This window comes from Aethalodelphis obliquidens, unplaced genomic scaffold (assembly GCF_003676395.1).
Source record: "Aethalodelphis obliquidens isolate GAN/ISIS:26980383/991018 unplaced genomic scaffold, ASM367639v1 scaffold28, whole genome shotgun sequence".
Classification (NCBI taxonomy): domain Eukaryota; kingdom Metazoa; phylum Chordata; class Mammalia; order Artiodactyla; family Delphinidae; genus Aethalodelphis; species Aethalodelphis obliquidens.
In genome coordinates this window covers 15869963-15886983 of record NW_020837972.1, presented here as the reverse complement: position 1 = coordinate 15886983, position 17021 = coordinate 15869963, and the positions used below count along the sequence as shown (strand labels likewise).

Genomic DNA, 17021 nt, shown 5'->3' with positions numbered 1-17021 from the left:
AAAAAAACAAAAATCTGATACAATTTTTAAAAGACAAACAAACAAAATCTGATAATTATTACTAAACTGCCTTCCCTAAAAAGTTGTATCTTGTGGGCCTCCCTGGTGGCGCAGTGATTGAGAGTCCGCCTGCCGATGCAGGGGACACGGGTTTGTGCCCCAGTCCGGGAAGATCCCACATGCCACGGAGCGGCTGGGCCCGTGAGCCATGGCCGCTGAGCCTGTGCGTCCAGAGCCTGTGCTCCGCAACAGGAGAGGCCACACAGTGAGAGGCCCGCGTACCGGAAAAAAAAAAAAAAAAAAAAGGTTGTACCTTGTAATAATATTCTTTTAATGTTGATATTACATTTAGCTTAAAGATGTATTTTTGAACCCATTATGCTATACTTCATGTATAATTTATTCTAAATCCTTTGGAAACCGTTCTCTCTGGTACATTAAAAAACAAAACACTTATCATCATATAGCACTAATGGGAAATGATTTAGAAGCCAGGTTTTTAGCGCTTATTGTCTGTGCTCTCCCTGCTGGTACTAATGGAACAGGCACCACAGGAGTTGGTTTTTATCACAAAGATTCCACAATTAAAAAAAACACAACACATCTGTTAGAAACAAACCTGTAATCTTGATATGAATCACTGTAGCTTTCTTTCTTTTTGACATGTCGCTGAGTCTGTAACAGAAGTTCCAACCCAAACACCCAGAATCTGATTTTAGATAAGAATTTTAATTATAAAACAAAAACACAAACAACCCAACAATAGCACTCTTTTGGCTTCAAGACTATCCTTTTACCTATCTATGGAGTATGTTTTAACATACCCACATTCTTGGGTATGTGAAATGTGGTACTTACTTAGTCCATAATTCAGATCTTCAGTGAACAGATGCTCAACAGTATTTAACTCATACATTTAAATTACATATTAACCCATAAAGCCAAAATGGAAATTCTCTAGTCAATCAAGTATCACTGCAAAGCTCCAGTTTTAATACAATTTGAAACTTAGTTCTGTTCCTATATAGCGTTCCCTTTGTCCTTAGTAGCACATTACAAACAATCTGACTAACAACACACTCAAAACTTTCCTCTTTCCAGGCTCCCTTGTAGCTAGAGGCCAAGAAGACAAAAGTGTAGGTCTGGGCAGGATTTCTGGGAAGGGTAGGTAAGGTGGCACTCAGTTGGTATACTCCTTTGGCCCTCATGCTCTCCCCTCTTCCTTCCGCCAAGCCCAGAGATGCAGGAGCATCTAGAGACTATGAGGATGAGAGCCACATGCAAAGGAGAGTGGATCAGGAAGACAGGAGGAGACTGGGCCCCCCATGACATCCTTAAATGGCTGCCCCATGTGGGAGTACTTCCAGATTAAAAACAAACAAACAAGGACTTCCCTGGTGGCACAGTGGTTAAGAATCCTCCTGCCAACGCAGGGGAGACAGGTTCGAGCCCTGGTCTGAGAAGATTCCACATGCTGCGGAGCAACTAAGCCCGTGCGCCACAACTACTGAGCCTGTGCTCTAGAGCCTGTGAGCCACAACTCCTGAGCCCACATGCCACAACTACTGAAGCCCATGCACCTAGAGCCCGTGCTCCGCAACAAGAGAAGCCACTGCAATGAGAAGCCCACACACGGCAACGAAGAGTAGCCCCCACTCAACTGCAACTAGAGAAAGCCCGCACACAGCAACGAAGACCCAACACAGGCATAAAGACATTAATTAATTAATTAATTAAAAACAAGCAAAAAAAACCCCAAGACACTGTAAATTGGGTTTTCTGTACTTGTGGCCAAATACTATCCCAGCATACGTACCAAAACAACTGCATCTTTCTTTCTTTCTTTTTGTCTGTGTTGGGTCTTCGTTGCTGTGCGTGGGCTTTATCTAGTTGCAGTGAGTGGGGCTTCTCTTTTTGCGGAGCACGGGCTCTAGGCTCGAGGGCTCTAGACCACAGGCTCAGTAGTTGTGGTGCACAGGTTTAGTTGCTCCGCGGCACGTGGGATCTTCCCCGACCAGGGCTTGAATCCGTGTCCCCTGCATTGGCAGACGGATTCTTTTGTTGTTGTTGTTGTTGTTGTTGTTGTTGTTGTTGTTGTTGTACGCGGGCCTCTCACTGTTGTGGCCTCTCCCGTTGCGGAGCACAGGCTCCGGACGCGCGGGCCCAGCGGCCATGGCTCACGGGCCCAGCCGCTCCGCGGGATCCTCCCAGACCGGAGCACGAACCCGTGTACCCTGCATCGTCAGGCGGACTCTCAACCACTGCGCCACCAGGGAAGCCCGGCAGACGGATTCTTAACCAGTGTGCCACCAGGGAAGCCCCAAAACAACTGCTTCTTAAAGTAAAAGTCAACCACGTAAAGGTATGATAACGGTGGCAGTGCAGTAACTATGTCCAAAGGAATCGAGGCACCTCCTGAAATATCTAATCTATAACCTTAACATACATGGAAATACATGGTCCCATAAGTTTTTGGAAGAACTCACACTTTCTGTCAGCCTAACAATAAAAACCTCTTAAATGCTAAAAACTGGCCAAATATAAAAATGAATGCCACATAAGGATAGAAAGTAGCATCTAAAAATAAACCCAGGGCTTCCCTGGTGGCGCAGTGGTTAAGAATCTGCCTGCCAATGCAGGGGACACAGGTTTGAGCCCCGGTCCGGGAAGATCCCACATGCCTCGGAGCAACTAAGCCCATGAGCCACAACTACTGAGCCTGCGCTCTAGAGCTCGCGAGCCACAACTACTGAGCCCACGTGCTACAACTACTGAGCCCATGCACCTAGAGCCCGTGCTCCACAACAAGAGAAGCCATCACAATGAGAAGCCTGTGCACCGCAACGAAGAGTAGCCCCCACTCAACTGCAACTAGAGAAAGCCCATGCACAGCAACGAAGACCAATGCAGCCAAAAATAAATAAATTAAAAAAAAAATTAAAAAAAGTTTAGTTTAAAATAAATAAATAAATAAATAAAAATAAACCCATACATTTATGGTCAGCTGAGTTTTGACAAGGGAGCCAATACAATTCAAAGAGTAAAGAATAGTCTTTTCAACAGAAGGTATCGGTACCAATGGATAGTCACATGCAAAAGAAATAAAGCTAGACCCCTATCTCACTTCACATACAAAAGTTAATTGAAAATGGATCAAAGAAGACTATACTTTCAGGGATCATATAGAATGGACCTGAGGACATGGGGAGGGAGAAGGGTAAGCTGGGACGAAGTGAGAGAGCAGCACTGACATATATACACTACCAAATGTAAAATAGATAGCTAGTGGGAAGCAGCTGCATAGCACAGGGAGATCAGCTCCGTGCTTTGTGTCCACCTAGAGGGGTGGGATAGGGAGGGTGGGAGGCAGACACAAGGGGGAGGGCATATGGGTATACATGTATATGTATAGCTGATTCATTTTGTTATACGGCAGGAACTAACACACCATTGTAAAGCAATTATACTCCAATAAAGATGTTAAAAAAAATGGATCAAAGACCTAAAATTTCTTGTTATGTGAAAAAAAAAACCTAAATGCAAGAGCTAAAAGTATAAAATGCTTAGGAAACTTAGCTGTAAATTGACACTTTGGTATAGGTAATGGTCTTTTAGATATGACACCAAAAGCATAAGCAACCAAAGAAAAAATAGACATATGACATTTAACTAAAATTAAATATATCTCTGTGCTTCAAAAGACACAAGCAAGAAAGTTAAAAAAAAAACAAACAGGGACCTACTGTATAGCACAGGGAACTATACTCAATGTCTTGTAATAACCTATAATGGAAAAGAATCTGAAAAAGTGTACTTTCCTGTACACGTGAAACTAACAAAACATTGTAAATTAACTACACTTCAATTTTTTAAAAAAAAGATCTTCATGGGAAATAAACATTTCATTCATGGCAAAAAAAAAAAAACCTATGGAATGGGAGAAAATTTCTGCAACTCATATATCTGCTATGGGTCTAGTATTCAGAATATATATAAAAAACCTACAACACAACAACAAAAAGACAAATCAAATAAAAAATGAGCATAGGATTTGAATAAACATTTCTTTTAAAAAGTTATACAAAAAAAAAGTTATACAGTCAATATCCACATGAAAAGATGTTGAACACCACTAGCATTGGAGAAATACAAATGAAAACCACAATGAGATACTTCACACCCACTAGGATGGCTACACACCAATAACAAGTGCTGGTGAGGATGTGGGGGAAATCAGAAGCTTCATACACTGCTGGTGGGAACGTTAAATGGTGCAGCTGGTGCAGCCTCTGTGGAAAAAAGTCGGGCGGTTCTTTAGAAAGTTAAATATAGCTATCACGTGACTCAGCAATTCCATTTCTAGGTATATAACCAAAAGAAATGGAAACGTATGTCCACACAAAAACTTGTACATGAATGTTCTTGGCAGCACTGTTCATAACAGCCAAAAAAATGGAAGCCACTCTGATGTTCATACACTGATGAATGGATAAACAAAATGGGGTCTATTCACACAATAGAATATTACTGAGCCATAAAAGGGAATGAAGTACTGATACAGGCTACAATATAGATGAACCTTGAAGATTATGCTGAGTAAAAGAAGCCAGACACAATAAGACAAATATTGTTTGATTGCAGTTATATGAGGTGCTGGGAAAAGGTAAATTCAGACACTGAAAGCAGATTAGAGGTCACCAGGAATTGGGGGTTACAGGTACCAGGGGTTTAATAGTTAGTGTTTCTGCTTGGGGTAACAAAGAAGTTTTGGAAGTAGATAGTGGTGATGGTGGTGCAACATTGGGTATGTAATTAATACCAGTGAATTATATACTTAAAAGTGGTTAAAACATAGTAAATGTTATATTTTACCACAATAAAAAAAAAAGAAAAAAGAAAAAGGAATGAGGTACTGATATAACATTGATGAACCTTTTTTTTTTTTTTTTTTTTTTTGCGGTACACGGGCCTCTCACTGTTGTGGCCTCTCCCGTTGCGGAGCACAGGCTCCGGACGCGCAGGCTCAGAGGCCATGGCTCACGGGCCCAGCCACTCCACAGCACGTGGGATCTTCCCAGACTGGGGCACGAACCCGTGTCCCCTGCATCGGCAGGCGGGCTCTCAACCACTGCGTCACCAGGGAAGCCCAGATGATCCTTTTTAAAAAAAAAAAAATTATTTATTTATTTGGCTGCACCAGTTCCCAGTTGCAGCATGCAAACTCTTAGTCGCGGCATGTGGGATGTTCCCTGACCAGTGATGGAACCCAGGCCCCCCTGTATTGGGAGCGTGGAGTCTTAGCCACTGGACCACCAGGGAAGTCCCTAACATGGATGAACCCTGAAAACATTATGCTGAGTGAAAGAAACAAGACAGGAAAGACCCCTTGTTTTATGATCCCATTTATGTGAAATGTCCAGAATAGGCAAATCCATAGCGACAGAAAGTAGATCAGTGGGAGGAAAGGGTTGGATAGGAATTGCGGGGGAATGACTGCTGAAGAGTACAGGTACATCTTTTTTGGGTGGCAAAAATATTCTGGAATTAGTGGTGACGACTGCAAAACTTTGTGTCTATATTAACCACCACTGAATTGTACACTTTATTTTTTATTTTTTTAAACATTTATTATTATTATTTTTTTTAATTTATTTTTGGCTGCGTTGGGTCTTCGTTGCTGCACGTGGGTTATTCTCTAGTTGCGGGGGCTACTCTTCATTGCAGTGCGTGGGCTTCTCATCGCAGTGGCTTCTCTTGTTGCGGAGTGTGGGTTCTAGGCACACGGGCTCAGTAGTTGTGGTTCACAAACTCTAGAGCACAGGCTCAGTAGTTGTGGCACATGGGCTTAGTTGCTCTGCGGCATGTGGGCTCTTCCCGTCCAGGGCTCAAACCTGTGTCCCCTGCACTGGCAGGCGGATTCTTAACCACTGCGCCACCAGGGAAGTCCCCTGAATTATACACTTTAAAAGGGTGAATATTATCTCAAAAAATTTTTAAGTGAATGTCAAAGATAAGCAATGAAGTTTTTCTGACATGAAATGTTAGAAAATTTCTTTATTATTACTCATTAAGCACCAGCTTAATACTGCAGAAATTTCAAATCACCCATCAACAACTCATTCTTCCCCACCCCACAGCCCCAAATTCTTGATAAAGAGATCTTCAAGTAAAGACACACTCTCTTCTCTCCTCTGTATAAAACTTTATGAAATAAAGGCAAAGAACTGTGTACATCTTGCTGTAAATGCTGCCCACAGCTGTGGAGACAGTGTCTGCCCAAGGCTCCCTTTACTGTCCAGGTCCTGAAAGACTCTTGTTCATGAATTGTCTCTTCACAAAGCAAGTCCACCACTAACAAGAGGGGACAAAACAGAATGAACAGTGGTGGTCAAATCACAATGCAAGTTCAAGGTAAGGTCAGAATATGAATTTACTTAATAACAAACTTAATATTGGTCTGGCAGCCCTTATATTATATAAACTCTTTGAAGATACATAAAAAATTTTCCTTCCTCCCTCCCTTTCTTTTGGAGTGACTCACAGGTTACTCAAAATAACAACAACAAAATAAATGTAATACATTAAAGCTATCTCACACAAAAAAGCTGTTATATGGGTTTACAATGCCCCAACATAAGAATATACAACCAAAATTTTTTATTACATGCAATTCATTATTCAGTGTGATTCAGTGAACTCCTACTATGTATAAGGCACCAAAGTTAAGCAACACTGCAATGTAAAAACTAAAGACCTCAATGTGTTTAACAGTGGCTACAGGGTAAAAGGTGATTTATCAACTAAATAAGAAAAGAGTTTTACCTTGCTGGGTTTATCATTCTGAGGATCAAAAACTTTCTCACAAAGTCTCAGTCCAGTCTCTTGCCTCAGCTGTTGTAAGTAGGCCCTCATCACTTCTAAAATCGAGAGCAGGTAGAACAATAAAAAAATGTATTTGAGAAAGCATCCCAAATGGGCTGGCTACTGATCTCGACATTGACCTTGGCAATACATTTCAATACCTTCGAACATGATAAGAAATAGAAACGACAGTTCAAATGGTTTTATAACTATACTCATTTTGGTCCAAAAGATTCTCCACATGTCATGCTTGTTGCCAAGGATCTTTTGTGAGAGTGAGTAGTAAGATAATGTACGGGCTAAAGATTCCACTCTCAATCTGTACACCAGTCAAGGCAAGAAAAGGAGGGGTGTTAAGAAGTCCAGTGGAAAAAATCTTGTGCCATATAGGAAGGTAGAGATGTTGTTCTTACCATCTTCCTGTTTGTTTGCAGGTTTGGCGTAAATTGCATTAAGTGGAAAACCAGGCTCTCCAGGAATGGGAAAATTAGTGATTCCCAGTGTATACATTTCTTTCTCGCCTTGGCTTTTAGAATTGCACTTAAAAAAAAAAAAAAAAAAAAATTATATACACAAACATAGGGAAAAAGGATAGTAATATCCAATTTTCAGTTTTTTATCTAAGTAGCCGTGTCTGGGGTTATGTTTTTGGTGCCCTTTTGCAATCTGGTGAAGCCTGTAGGCCCCTTCTCAGACTAATGTTTTAAATGAATAAGATAAAACAGAACTACAAAAGAAACCAATTATAGTGATATACAATAATTACCATATTAAACATCAAATTTATCACACAGTCATACATGTGCTTCTTTATTAATGCGCTAAATAACAAGACCCAGCAGTGGGCCTAACAACTAAATTTTGAAGTAATAATGAATGTAAACAAAATTTCAAAATATCTTCAACTCTAAATGTAATATGAAAACGCTGGGGACTTCCCTGGTGGCGCAGTGGTTAAGAATCTGCCTGCCAATGCAGGGGACAAGGGTTTGATCCCTGGTCCAGGAAGATCCCACATGCTGTGGAGCAACTAAGCCCATGTGCCACAACTATTGAGCCTGCGCTCCAGAGTCAATATTTACTTGTCCTTAAAGTCTCAACAAGTCTAAATACCTATTAATTTGTGTTCCTGACAAATGATCATCCAAGTTTAATTACCTTTTGGAGTTTCTTTAGACACTCAGAAATGTAGAGAGTTATATATATCAAGGTCCTATCGGCTTCATTCTATGGGAAGAAAACAAAACTTAAAAACAATTCTGATCAAAACCTAATAATTATGTGCAATAAATGAATTCAATCTTTGTCTTTTGATTTATCAACTGAAAACTGTGAAAGCAGTTACTACAGCATCAAAAATTCCCATTCTCGGGCTTCCCTTGTGGCGCACTGGTTGAGAGTCCGCCTGCCAATGCAGGGGACACGGGTTCGTGCCCCGGTCCGGGAAGATCCCACATGCTGTGGAGCAGCTAGGCCCGTGAGCCATGGCCGTTGAGCCTGCGCTCCGCAATGGGAGAGGCCACAACAGTGAGAGGCCCGCGTACCACAAAAAAAAAAAAAAAAAAAAAAAAAAAAAAAAATTCCCATTCTCGGGCTTCTCTGGTGATGCAGTGGTTAAGAATCCGCCTGCCAATGCAGGGGACACGGGTTCAAGCCCTGGTCCGGGAAGATCCCACATCCTGCGGAGCAGCTAAGCCTGTGTGCCACAACTACTGAGCCTGTGTTCTAGAGCCTGTGAGCCACAACTACTGAAGCCCGCGTACCTGGAGCCCATGCTCCACAACAAGAGAAGCCACCGCAGTGAGGCCCACGCACTGCAACGAAGAGTAGCCCCCGCTCGCCGAAACTAGAGAAAGCCCGTGCACGGCAATGAAGACCCAACACAGCCAAAAATAATAAATAAAAATAAAATAAATTAATTAAAAATACATAAAATATTTTTTTAAAAAATTCCCATTCTCTGCATGCAATCTTCTCAAGCCCCCTTTCTGTCTGCCCCTGGGGAGGGAGCCACCAGCTTCCACCCTGAGCTTGTGTGGCTGCCCCTGTTTTCACCCTGAGCTTGTGTGGCTGCCCCTGTTTTCCTCAGCTCCCTTCGCCCTTGGGTTCCTGAAGAGTTGTGCCAATAGCTCCTCATTCTGCGTACGAAGGAGAGTTAACAAAGCCTCCTGGAAAACCTGAGATGAACCATACGGCTGGCTAACCTTTAAAAACTCTTTCACTTCAGGATCTCTGCCAAGAACAGAAACATTTATGACTCTAAATGAGGAAGCAATTATTTCACAAGTGACTTGTTCTTGAAGAGCTTCATTAGCCCAACTCTTGACCTAACCCAAAGGAAAAATGTGGAGAAGACAAATGGATGCTAATCAAATGTGGCACATACTTCATGTCAAACTTTACACAGATTTATAATTTTAAAGAAACAAACTACACTTTTCCCTATTTTTAAGATTATATGATATTCGAGAGAGAATGAAACGTGGCAGAATTTTAATTACAAACACCACACTTAAGACTATGCATTAGATATAGAAACATCTATAACATCATAGAATGTTTAGACCACAGTTTATAGACCAAGAGTCTACAAATAAAGATTTCACACCCTGCTTGATTCCAAGAGATTAAAGTTTGGCAAGGAGTTGAAGTTCCATATTCTAGAACATTATCAAGAAGATTTATTGACATTCCTTGTAACTTGCTCATAGCAGCATCTCAGAGAACTTCCTTTTCCATTTCCCCCCCTCCTTTTCTGCCCCCACCCCACTTCTGCCTTCCTCCTGAGCTCACAAGAACTAAGAGCAGAAGGGAAGAAATGGAGGTTGAGGGAAGGGTCCAGGTCACTGAATTTTCTTTATCTCTCCATCTTAGGTCCAGGACATAGAAGTATATTAAAAAAGTAACATAGCATGCAGAATTTTTTGGTTTGGGACTGTCATACAGTAGGTGCTTAATACTGTTGAATAAATATAAATAAGTGTCTAGACCATGGGCTGGTAAATTTCCTCTGTACAGGACCAGATAGCAAGTATTGTAAGCTTTGTGGGCCATAGTCTCTGTCACAACTACTCAACTCAGCTATTGTGGCATGTAAGCAGTCACAGATGATATATAAACAAATACACGTGGCTATGTTCCAATAAAAGTTTGTTTACAAAAAGAAGTGGTGGGCCAGATTTGGCCCTCAGGCTGTAGTTTGCCAACCCATGGTGTAGACCTTGGAGGAAAAATGAGGAACTAACATTGTTACAGAATTAGGCACTGTTCTGCATTTTTAAAATCACACAATCTCATTTCATTTAATTTATTCCTTACATCAACCCTGACTGCCAGGTTGATACTATCCCCATAAGAAAACTAAATTAAAGAGTAAAAGCTCTATACAACATTGTAAATCACCTATACTACAAGAAAAATTTTAAAAAAAAAGAGTAAAAGCTCTGTACTTTACCTTAATTTCATAGTTTTTGAAGAAGACATTGGCCTTGAAGTAATAGATAGCTTCATCCACAATATCTGTATCTTTTGCTAAGCAGGACACAAGGGGAGTAAGGCAGAAAACATTAGCCAAATGTAAAACATAACATCTAAAAAAGGTAAAAAGAGGGGCTTCCCTGGTGGCGCAGTGGTTAAGAATCCAACTGCCAACACAGGGGACATGGGTTCGAGCCCTGGTCCGGGAAGACCCCACATCCTGCGGCGCTACTAAGCACGTGTGCCGCAACTACTGAGCCTGCGCTCTAGGGCCCGCGAGCCACAACTACTGAAGCCCGCGTGTCACAACTACTGAAGCCTGCACGCCTAGAGCCTGAGCTCCGCAACAAGAGAAGCCATCACAATGAGAAGCCCTCGCACCTCAACGAAGAGTAGCCCCCGCTCGCCGCAACTAGAGAAAGCCTGCGCACAGCAACGAAGACCCAACACAGCCAAAAAATAATAAAATAAATGTATAAATAAATAAATAAAAATTAAAAAGCTATCAAGAAAAAAATATCCAAGCTCAACGGTCAAGGGTTTTGGAGTTTTATAAAATAAGATGAGGGTACTGAAATATAAAGTCTTTAGAAACAATTTCTAGAAAAATAAGCACATGATTTATTCTTATAGCTTTATTGTTTTACAAAAATTATACATGCCCATTAGAGAAACTAATTAATCAACACAGAAAAAAAACTTAACTGTCACCCTAATCTCACTACCCAGAAATAACTGCTCTCAACATTTGGTGAACATCACTCCAGACATTTCTCAATACATTTATAAAAATAGACTGAGACAGGCGATTGGGATTGACATATATACACTAATATGTATAAAATAGATAAGTAATAAGAACCTGCTGTATAAATAAATAAATAAATACATTAAAAAAAAAAAAAAAAAGACTGAGACAGGGACTTCCCTGGTGGTCCAGTGGCTAAGACTCCATGCTCCCAATGCAGGGGGCCTGGATTTGATCCCTGGTCAGGGAACTAGATCTCACATGCATGCCACAACTAAAGATCCTGCGTGCCACAACTAAGACCTGGAGCAGCCAAATAAATAAATTAAAAAAAAAAGACTGAAACATAGACTAACTTTAATAAAATGCTTTTTAAAAAATACAAAGTACTCAATATAATTTTATTTGACCTTACATACTATAGCTTTAGGTAAAAAACTCTTAACTGTCATTTAGGAACACACTGGGATTCACACGTACATCTTTCTTTTTACGAAAACTGACTTCAAATATATTTGTACAAGCTGTTCAGATGGCTAGAGACTGAGAAAAGCCAGAAGTACTGTTGTAACAAAGACAGATCTCATTACAAAATTTCTTTGCCTTTTTTTTGGGTTTTCCTTTTTTTTTTTTTTAATTTTAAAAAGGTCAAAATCCCAGGATCTTGATATCCAACAGCTGGTTTCTGCAATGCAGAAATGGTTACTTATATTTCTCGTCCCTGACTTCTATCCCTCTCACACAGCAGAAATGCAAAACAATTCTCAAGTTTTGGTACTTGGAAGAATTTCAACAGAATTCTTTTTTTTTTTTCCTTCCTTTTTTAAAAAAATTTTTTGGCTTCGCTGCACAGCCCATGGGATCTTAGTTCCCCAACCAGGGATCAAACCCTTTCCCCCTCTAGTGGAAGCACAGAATCTTAACCACTGGACCACCAGGGAAGTCTGCAACAGAATTCTAACTCTAGACTTGTGTTCCCTGCAATCTATTTTCTTATCTGCAAAAAGGAAACTTCCTCAGATGATCCAAACAGCGCTTACAAGAGCCAGCTAGTTCTAAATGTCACATTGCAGGGAGGGGGAGGAGGCTAGACAATAGGATTTAGAACCTAGAAGAGTGTTTGGCATATAAAAGGTGTTCAAAAGATATTTGTTGAGGGCTTCCCTGGTGGTGCAGTGATTGAGAGTCCGCCTGCCGATGCAGGGGACACGGGTTCATGCCCTGGTCCGGGAGGATTCCACGTGCCGCGGAATGGCTGGCCCTGTGAGCCATGGCCGCTGGGCCTGCGTGTCCGGAGCCTGTGCTCCGCAACGGGAGAGGCCACAGCGGTGAGAGGCCCGCGTACCGCGAGCGCGTGCACGCACACACACACACAAAAAAGATATTTGTTGGATGTAAGTAATTAGATTAATGTTAACAGTTACTTAGTCTACAGCACAGGCTTATACTTCTCCATAATTCCAATTCAGTCCTAATCCAGCCCCCAGGGAAGAGTTAAGAAGTCACTGCTTATCTACAGAAATCAGAGTTCCGGTTTCTTGGGGTCCCATTCTCCCTCAAGGGCCCAAGAATTGCAAAGGTGGTAATTAGATTTACTCCATCCTTGGTCAACTGCATCTTCTGATATATAATATGGTATTTTGTAACGATCTAAGAAGAGCTCTGGGCCAACGCTGACTCTTATTCTTCTTTTGCACTGTAATTCTTTTACATTATTTTTTCTCTTTTTGGTCTGCTTTTTCCCACTGTTCCTTTTTTTTCATCTCAGAACAAGTGAACAGTGTGGTGACTCACCAAATTTATTAAGTTTACTGAGCTTTCAAATGGTGTTGAAAACAAAATTAAGAGGAAGTCAAGTCAAATAATCTGGCAGAAGAATGGAGACAGGGTCAGTACAAAATTGGTAATCCAAACTATGGTCTTGGAAACCATGAATAGAACTCAGTGCAGGCGGAAAAGGTGTCTAATATAATACAAATTACACTGTTGGCAGAACATCTCAGAATGTGTCAGAAGAGTCTCAGATAGCATCTGAAATGAATGAAGCTTTCTGAACAGTAAAGAAAATGGCTCACCCTCGCAAAAAAAAAAAAAAAAAAAAAAAATGAGTACCAAGAAAGAAAGTAAAGATATAACGTTCAAGAAGCAAGAGAAGAAATTAGTAATATTATACAGGATACTTAAGATTGAGGTATTGCTGAAAACTGAGATCCTGAAGAATGGACAAAGAAAGTAGATTTAAATAAAGAAGAGGTTAAAATACATTTTGTTTTTTCCAGCTTGATGACAGAGAAAGGAGGGAGACATGGCGTTCTACAGAAGTAGCAGCATTAGTTTTTAAGAAATGATAGTGATGATAGGAAGAGTGTTGAGAATTAAGCACATTTCCTCTTCCCTCTCAACAAAATATCCTGGAGAAATTGGCAGCAATAATACAGTTTCTTGTTAAATGCAACATATACCCATGATCTGAAAAGGTCTAGAGCACAATATCCCCCAAGCAAATAGAAAATACAAGAGCAACCTGAGACAGAATTTCCTTGATTTGACATCAGAGGGTTTCATACCAAAATGTGAAAATAATGGAGTTTCGACTTACTCTCTCTAGGGGCGGGTCCTTTGAACTGACTTCTGATAGGCAACAGTGCCATGTTTCCAATGAGTTTCGTGTCAGGGTCCATGAGGGAAGAGTGGTAAGCCTGTAGTGGCAAGCCAGGTAAGAACACAAAAGCAGAAAGAGAGCAAATGTCAGCAGGGCAAACAAGTACATTTCCCTAAAGGAAAAAAAGACTAACTCATCCAAGATTAACTGGCTCATGAAAACTGACTATTAAATTTTGAGAAAATTTGAGACAAGCTGGTTGCTGAACACAGCCATTATTAAAAATGAAATTATATAAATTTACAATTATGTAAATTATATTAAAAACAAAGGTAATAAATACTTGAAATTTATTACTTCTTATTTAAAAAATTTATTTTTAATATGATCTTAAGCTTATTTATGTCTTTTGTATCTTTATGGTGTAAATACTATATAATGAGGTGCTAATGTGCATCTCTTCCAGTGCCACATTCAGTGACACCACATTGGTAACTGGTGGAGTATTTACACTATAGAAATAGGCAAACACCATATAAATCAGGGGTACCCAGCCCCCAGCTGTTGTTAAACCACAACCCAAGCACTGGCTCTTCAGCTCTGCCACTTCCTGGCTTTATGCCTTTTGACCAAGACATCACTTTTCTTCTCTTAGCCTATTTCCAAATTTGTAAAATGAAGAGATACATACTTGCTTTCAGTGGGTGGATGGGAGTTAAAGGAGGAGGGGGAAAAATCATATTTATGAGAGCAATTTATAGGCTGATTTCTAGTTCTGCTTTTTACAAGATGTCTGGCTTTTTGTAAGACATGGGCCCCATTCATTTATTCATTCATTCATTCATCAAAAGATTCCTAAGCACCTTCTGTGTGCAAGGCATGCGGATCCAATGGCATGCAAGGCTAGTATGGGCTCTGTCCTTGAAGAATTTTCAGGTGAATGGAGAAGACAGACATTAAGTCTGTTTTCTTAAGAGCACCCGCACAGGGGAAGCCCAGGTGCTCTAGGTGCAACTGGAATGATGAGTACAAGGCTTTAGTGTTCTGGTAAAATCTGGCTTTATCAAGATTTAATAGTGTGCAGCCTTGGGCAAGTTACTTAACTTCTCTGAGCCTCAGTTTCCTCCTCTGCAAAATGAGAAAACAATAACATATCTACTTGATAAGAGTCACTGTGAGGATTAAATGAGATAATTTATATAAAGTGTGTAGCTCAGGGCCTGCCTGGCATACGTCAGGAGTCAAATGGTAGCTATGAGATCCGTAAAAATACGTACCGATAACTATGGTTTTTATTTTTATTACAGATATGCTTCATCTAAACAAGCCTCTACCCTCCCCTTCACCAGCTACACTGTCTTGTTACCCATCTATTTCCTTCATGGCATTTGTCATTATCTGAAACAATCTCCTTTATTTTATTTGTATTTACATGTTTATTGTCGGTCTCCCCATTAGAATGTAAACTCCTTAAGAACAGTGATTTGTTGGCCTTATTCACTGCTGTCACAGTGCTTGGCATGCAGCAGGTGCTCAGTAGTGTTTGTCCTATGAATAATCACATGTTATTGAACCTCTTTTTTCCTCATCTGCAAAATGGAGACCATGATGGTGATAAATCTACCCCAGAGACTGGCTGTCAGTACTTAAGAGCAACCAAACCACCATCAATTTTTACTCCCACTCTGATGCACGCGAAAACAGAAACATCTGGAAACCAGGCGCGGACCTTGCGTCTGCTCTGAGAGCCCTAAACCCAGCGGCGCAGGGGTGGCCGCCACTACCCGGGTGACAGGGGAGGAGTCCGGGAAGTGGGGTCTCACAAATGACAAGCAGCTTAAGAGACCCGCCCCCAGAGGCGGAGGAGGAAGTGGGCCTGCAGGAAAAAAAGGAGAAGCTGACTCTAGACTTGAGATATGAAAAATTAAAAGGGCAGCCCTGGCCTTCGCGGCTCTAATGAGGCTTTGGGAACCCTGCTGGAGTCGGGGGAAGGCAGAAAGGGCGAGAAAAGGGGTCGGGATTGTTGAGGAGAGGGCAGAAGAACTGAGGCAGTCTCCTCAGCACGCCCGGGATCTCCGGCCCACTCTGCCGCGCCCCGGTCCTCCAAGCCCGGTCTACAGCCCCGGGCCGCCCGAATCCTACAGGGGCCGGCCCGCTCCTCTCGCCTCTCCCCTTCTCAGGCCCCTGCTTTCTCTCTGCCCCCCTCGGCCCGCTTTTCTCAGCGCACCCACGACTTCTCGCCACTTTCCCAAATCCCCACCTTCTCCCAACACCCCCAGCTCGGCCCCTTTACCGGCATCTTGGAGGCGCCCGGGTTTCAACCCCGATGAGGAGGATCGGGTTAGAGCGCGGCGCTTCCGGTCTGGCAGCCCGGGCGGGGTAGGCGGAAGTGAGCCGGAAGGGGAGGGCGAGGGCAGGACGCCGCGCTTCCGGCCTTGCTGTTCGCGGCTAGCTGTTGCGGCTGCGCGGATACGCAGGGGCATCAGGGGGCGCCCGAGCCTTAGGCATGGGCTCTGAGTGTCGGGCATGCGTGAGGTGTGCGCAAAAGTGGAGATGGATCTGGGGGTACTGAATCCCAGTGATAAATCACCACTTCCTTTGTTTTTCCTTAAAGATCACCTTTTCAGTGAAGCACTCCTTGGGGCACACTATTTTAAATTCAGTCCCACTTCACTCCCCTTTCTCTCTTTTCTTCCTTAGTTCTGATTCTTTTTAGTTTACTTCTGTGTTTTGTCTCCCTCTCTCCATGTGAACGTCGACAAGGATTGTTTTGTTCACTGCTATGTCACTACACCGATAACAGTGATGGTACATGGTAAGCATCAATACTACTTGTTGAGTGAAAGAATGAACTCAATCCACTGATTTTAAAAACGGAGAAAGGATCACAGTGAGAAGAGATTTGTGTATTACTCGTGTGATTATGTGCTGCAATTCTTTGTGTAATAGTTGAGAAAATGGACCCTGGGTTTGAATGCAGCTCCAAGATTTATTGGCTGTGTAACTCCGGGCAAGTTAACTTCTCTGTGCCTCAGTTCTTTGTCTGAAAATGGAGATAACAGTACTTACCTCAGTTTTCTGAGGATGAAACGAATTGCATGTAAAGTGCTTTGAAATTACACGCCCAGAACATACTAAAAGCTCAGGAATTCTTAACCTATTATGCCTCTGGTTAAAAGCCAAGGTCATTGCTGCTTCTGGCCATTTCTTCTGCCAGTGCCTCAAACTAGATTACTTTGTCCCATGTTCCCACAACTGATTTGTTATTTACATCTCTGGCCAAATTGCACCTTTTAGGGGGAGACTTATTTGATGGGCATGCAAAGTAGCCCC

General features: G+C 41.8%; 1 protein-coding gene across 1 annotated transcript; it reads right to left on the bottom strand.

Annotated features, from left to right (window-relative positions):
* Positions 1-6034: 6034 nt before the first annotated feature.
* On the bottom strand, positions 6035-16136 carry ARPC3 (actin related protein 2/3 complex subunit 3). Its single transcript, XM_027124800.1, has 7 exons — positions 15982-16136; positions 13686-13785; positions 10316-10392; positions 8020-8088; positions 7275-7401; positions 6823-6917; positions 6035-6351 (listed from the first exon to the last, which is right to left on the bottom strand). The coding sequence occupies exons 1-7, from the start codon at positions 15985-15987 to the stop codon at positions 6289-6291; spliced, it is 537 nt and encodes a 178-aa protein (XP_026980601.1). The 5' UTR covers positions 15988-16136; the 3' UTR covers positions 6035-6288.
* Between the last annotated feature and the right edge of the window lie 885 nt (positions 16137-17021).

Excerpts from the sequence above, each read along its gene's own strand:
- ARPC3 (XM_027124800.1), bottom strand. Across the intron at positions 7,402-8,019 it reads GTCTAAAGAAACTCCAAAAG|TGCAATTCTAAAAGCCAAGG; the intron begins GTAATTAAACTT and ends TTTTTTTTTAAG. Across the intron at positions 6,918-7,274 it reads TGCAAACAAACAGGAAGATG|AAGTGATGAGGGCCTACTTA; the intron begins GTAAGAACAACA and ends TCTCGATTTTAG.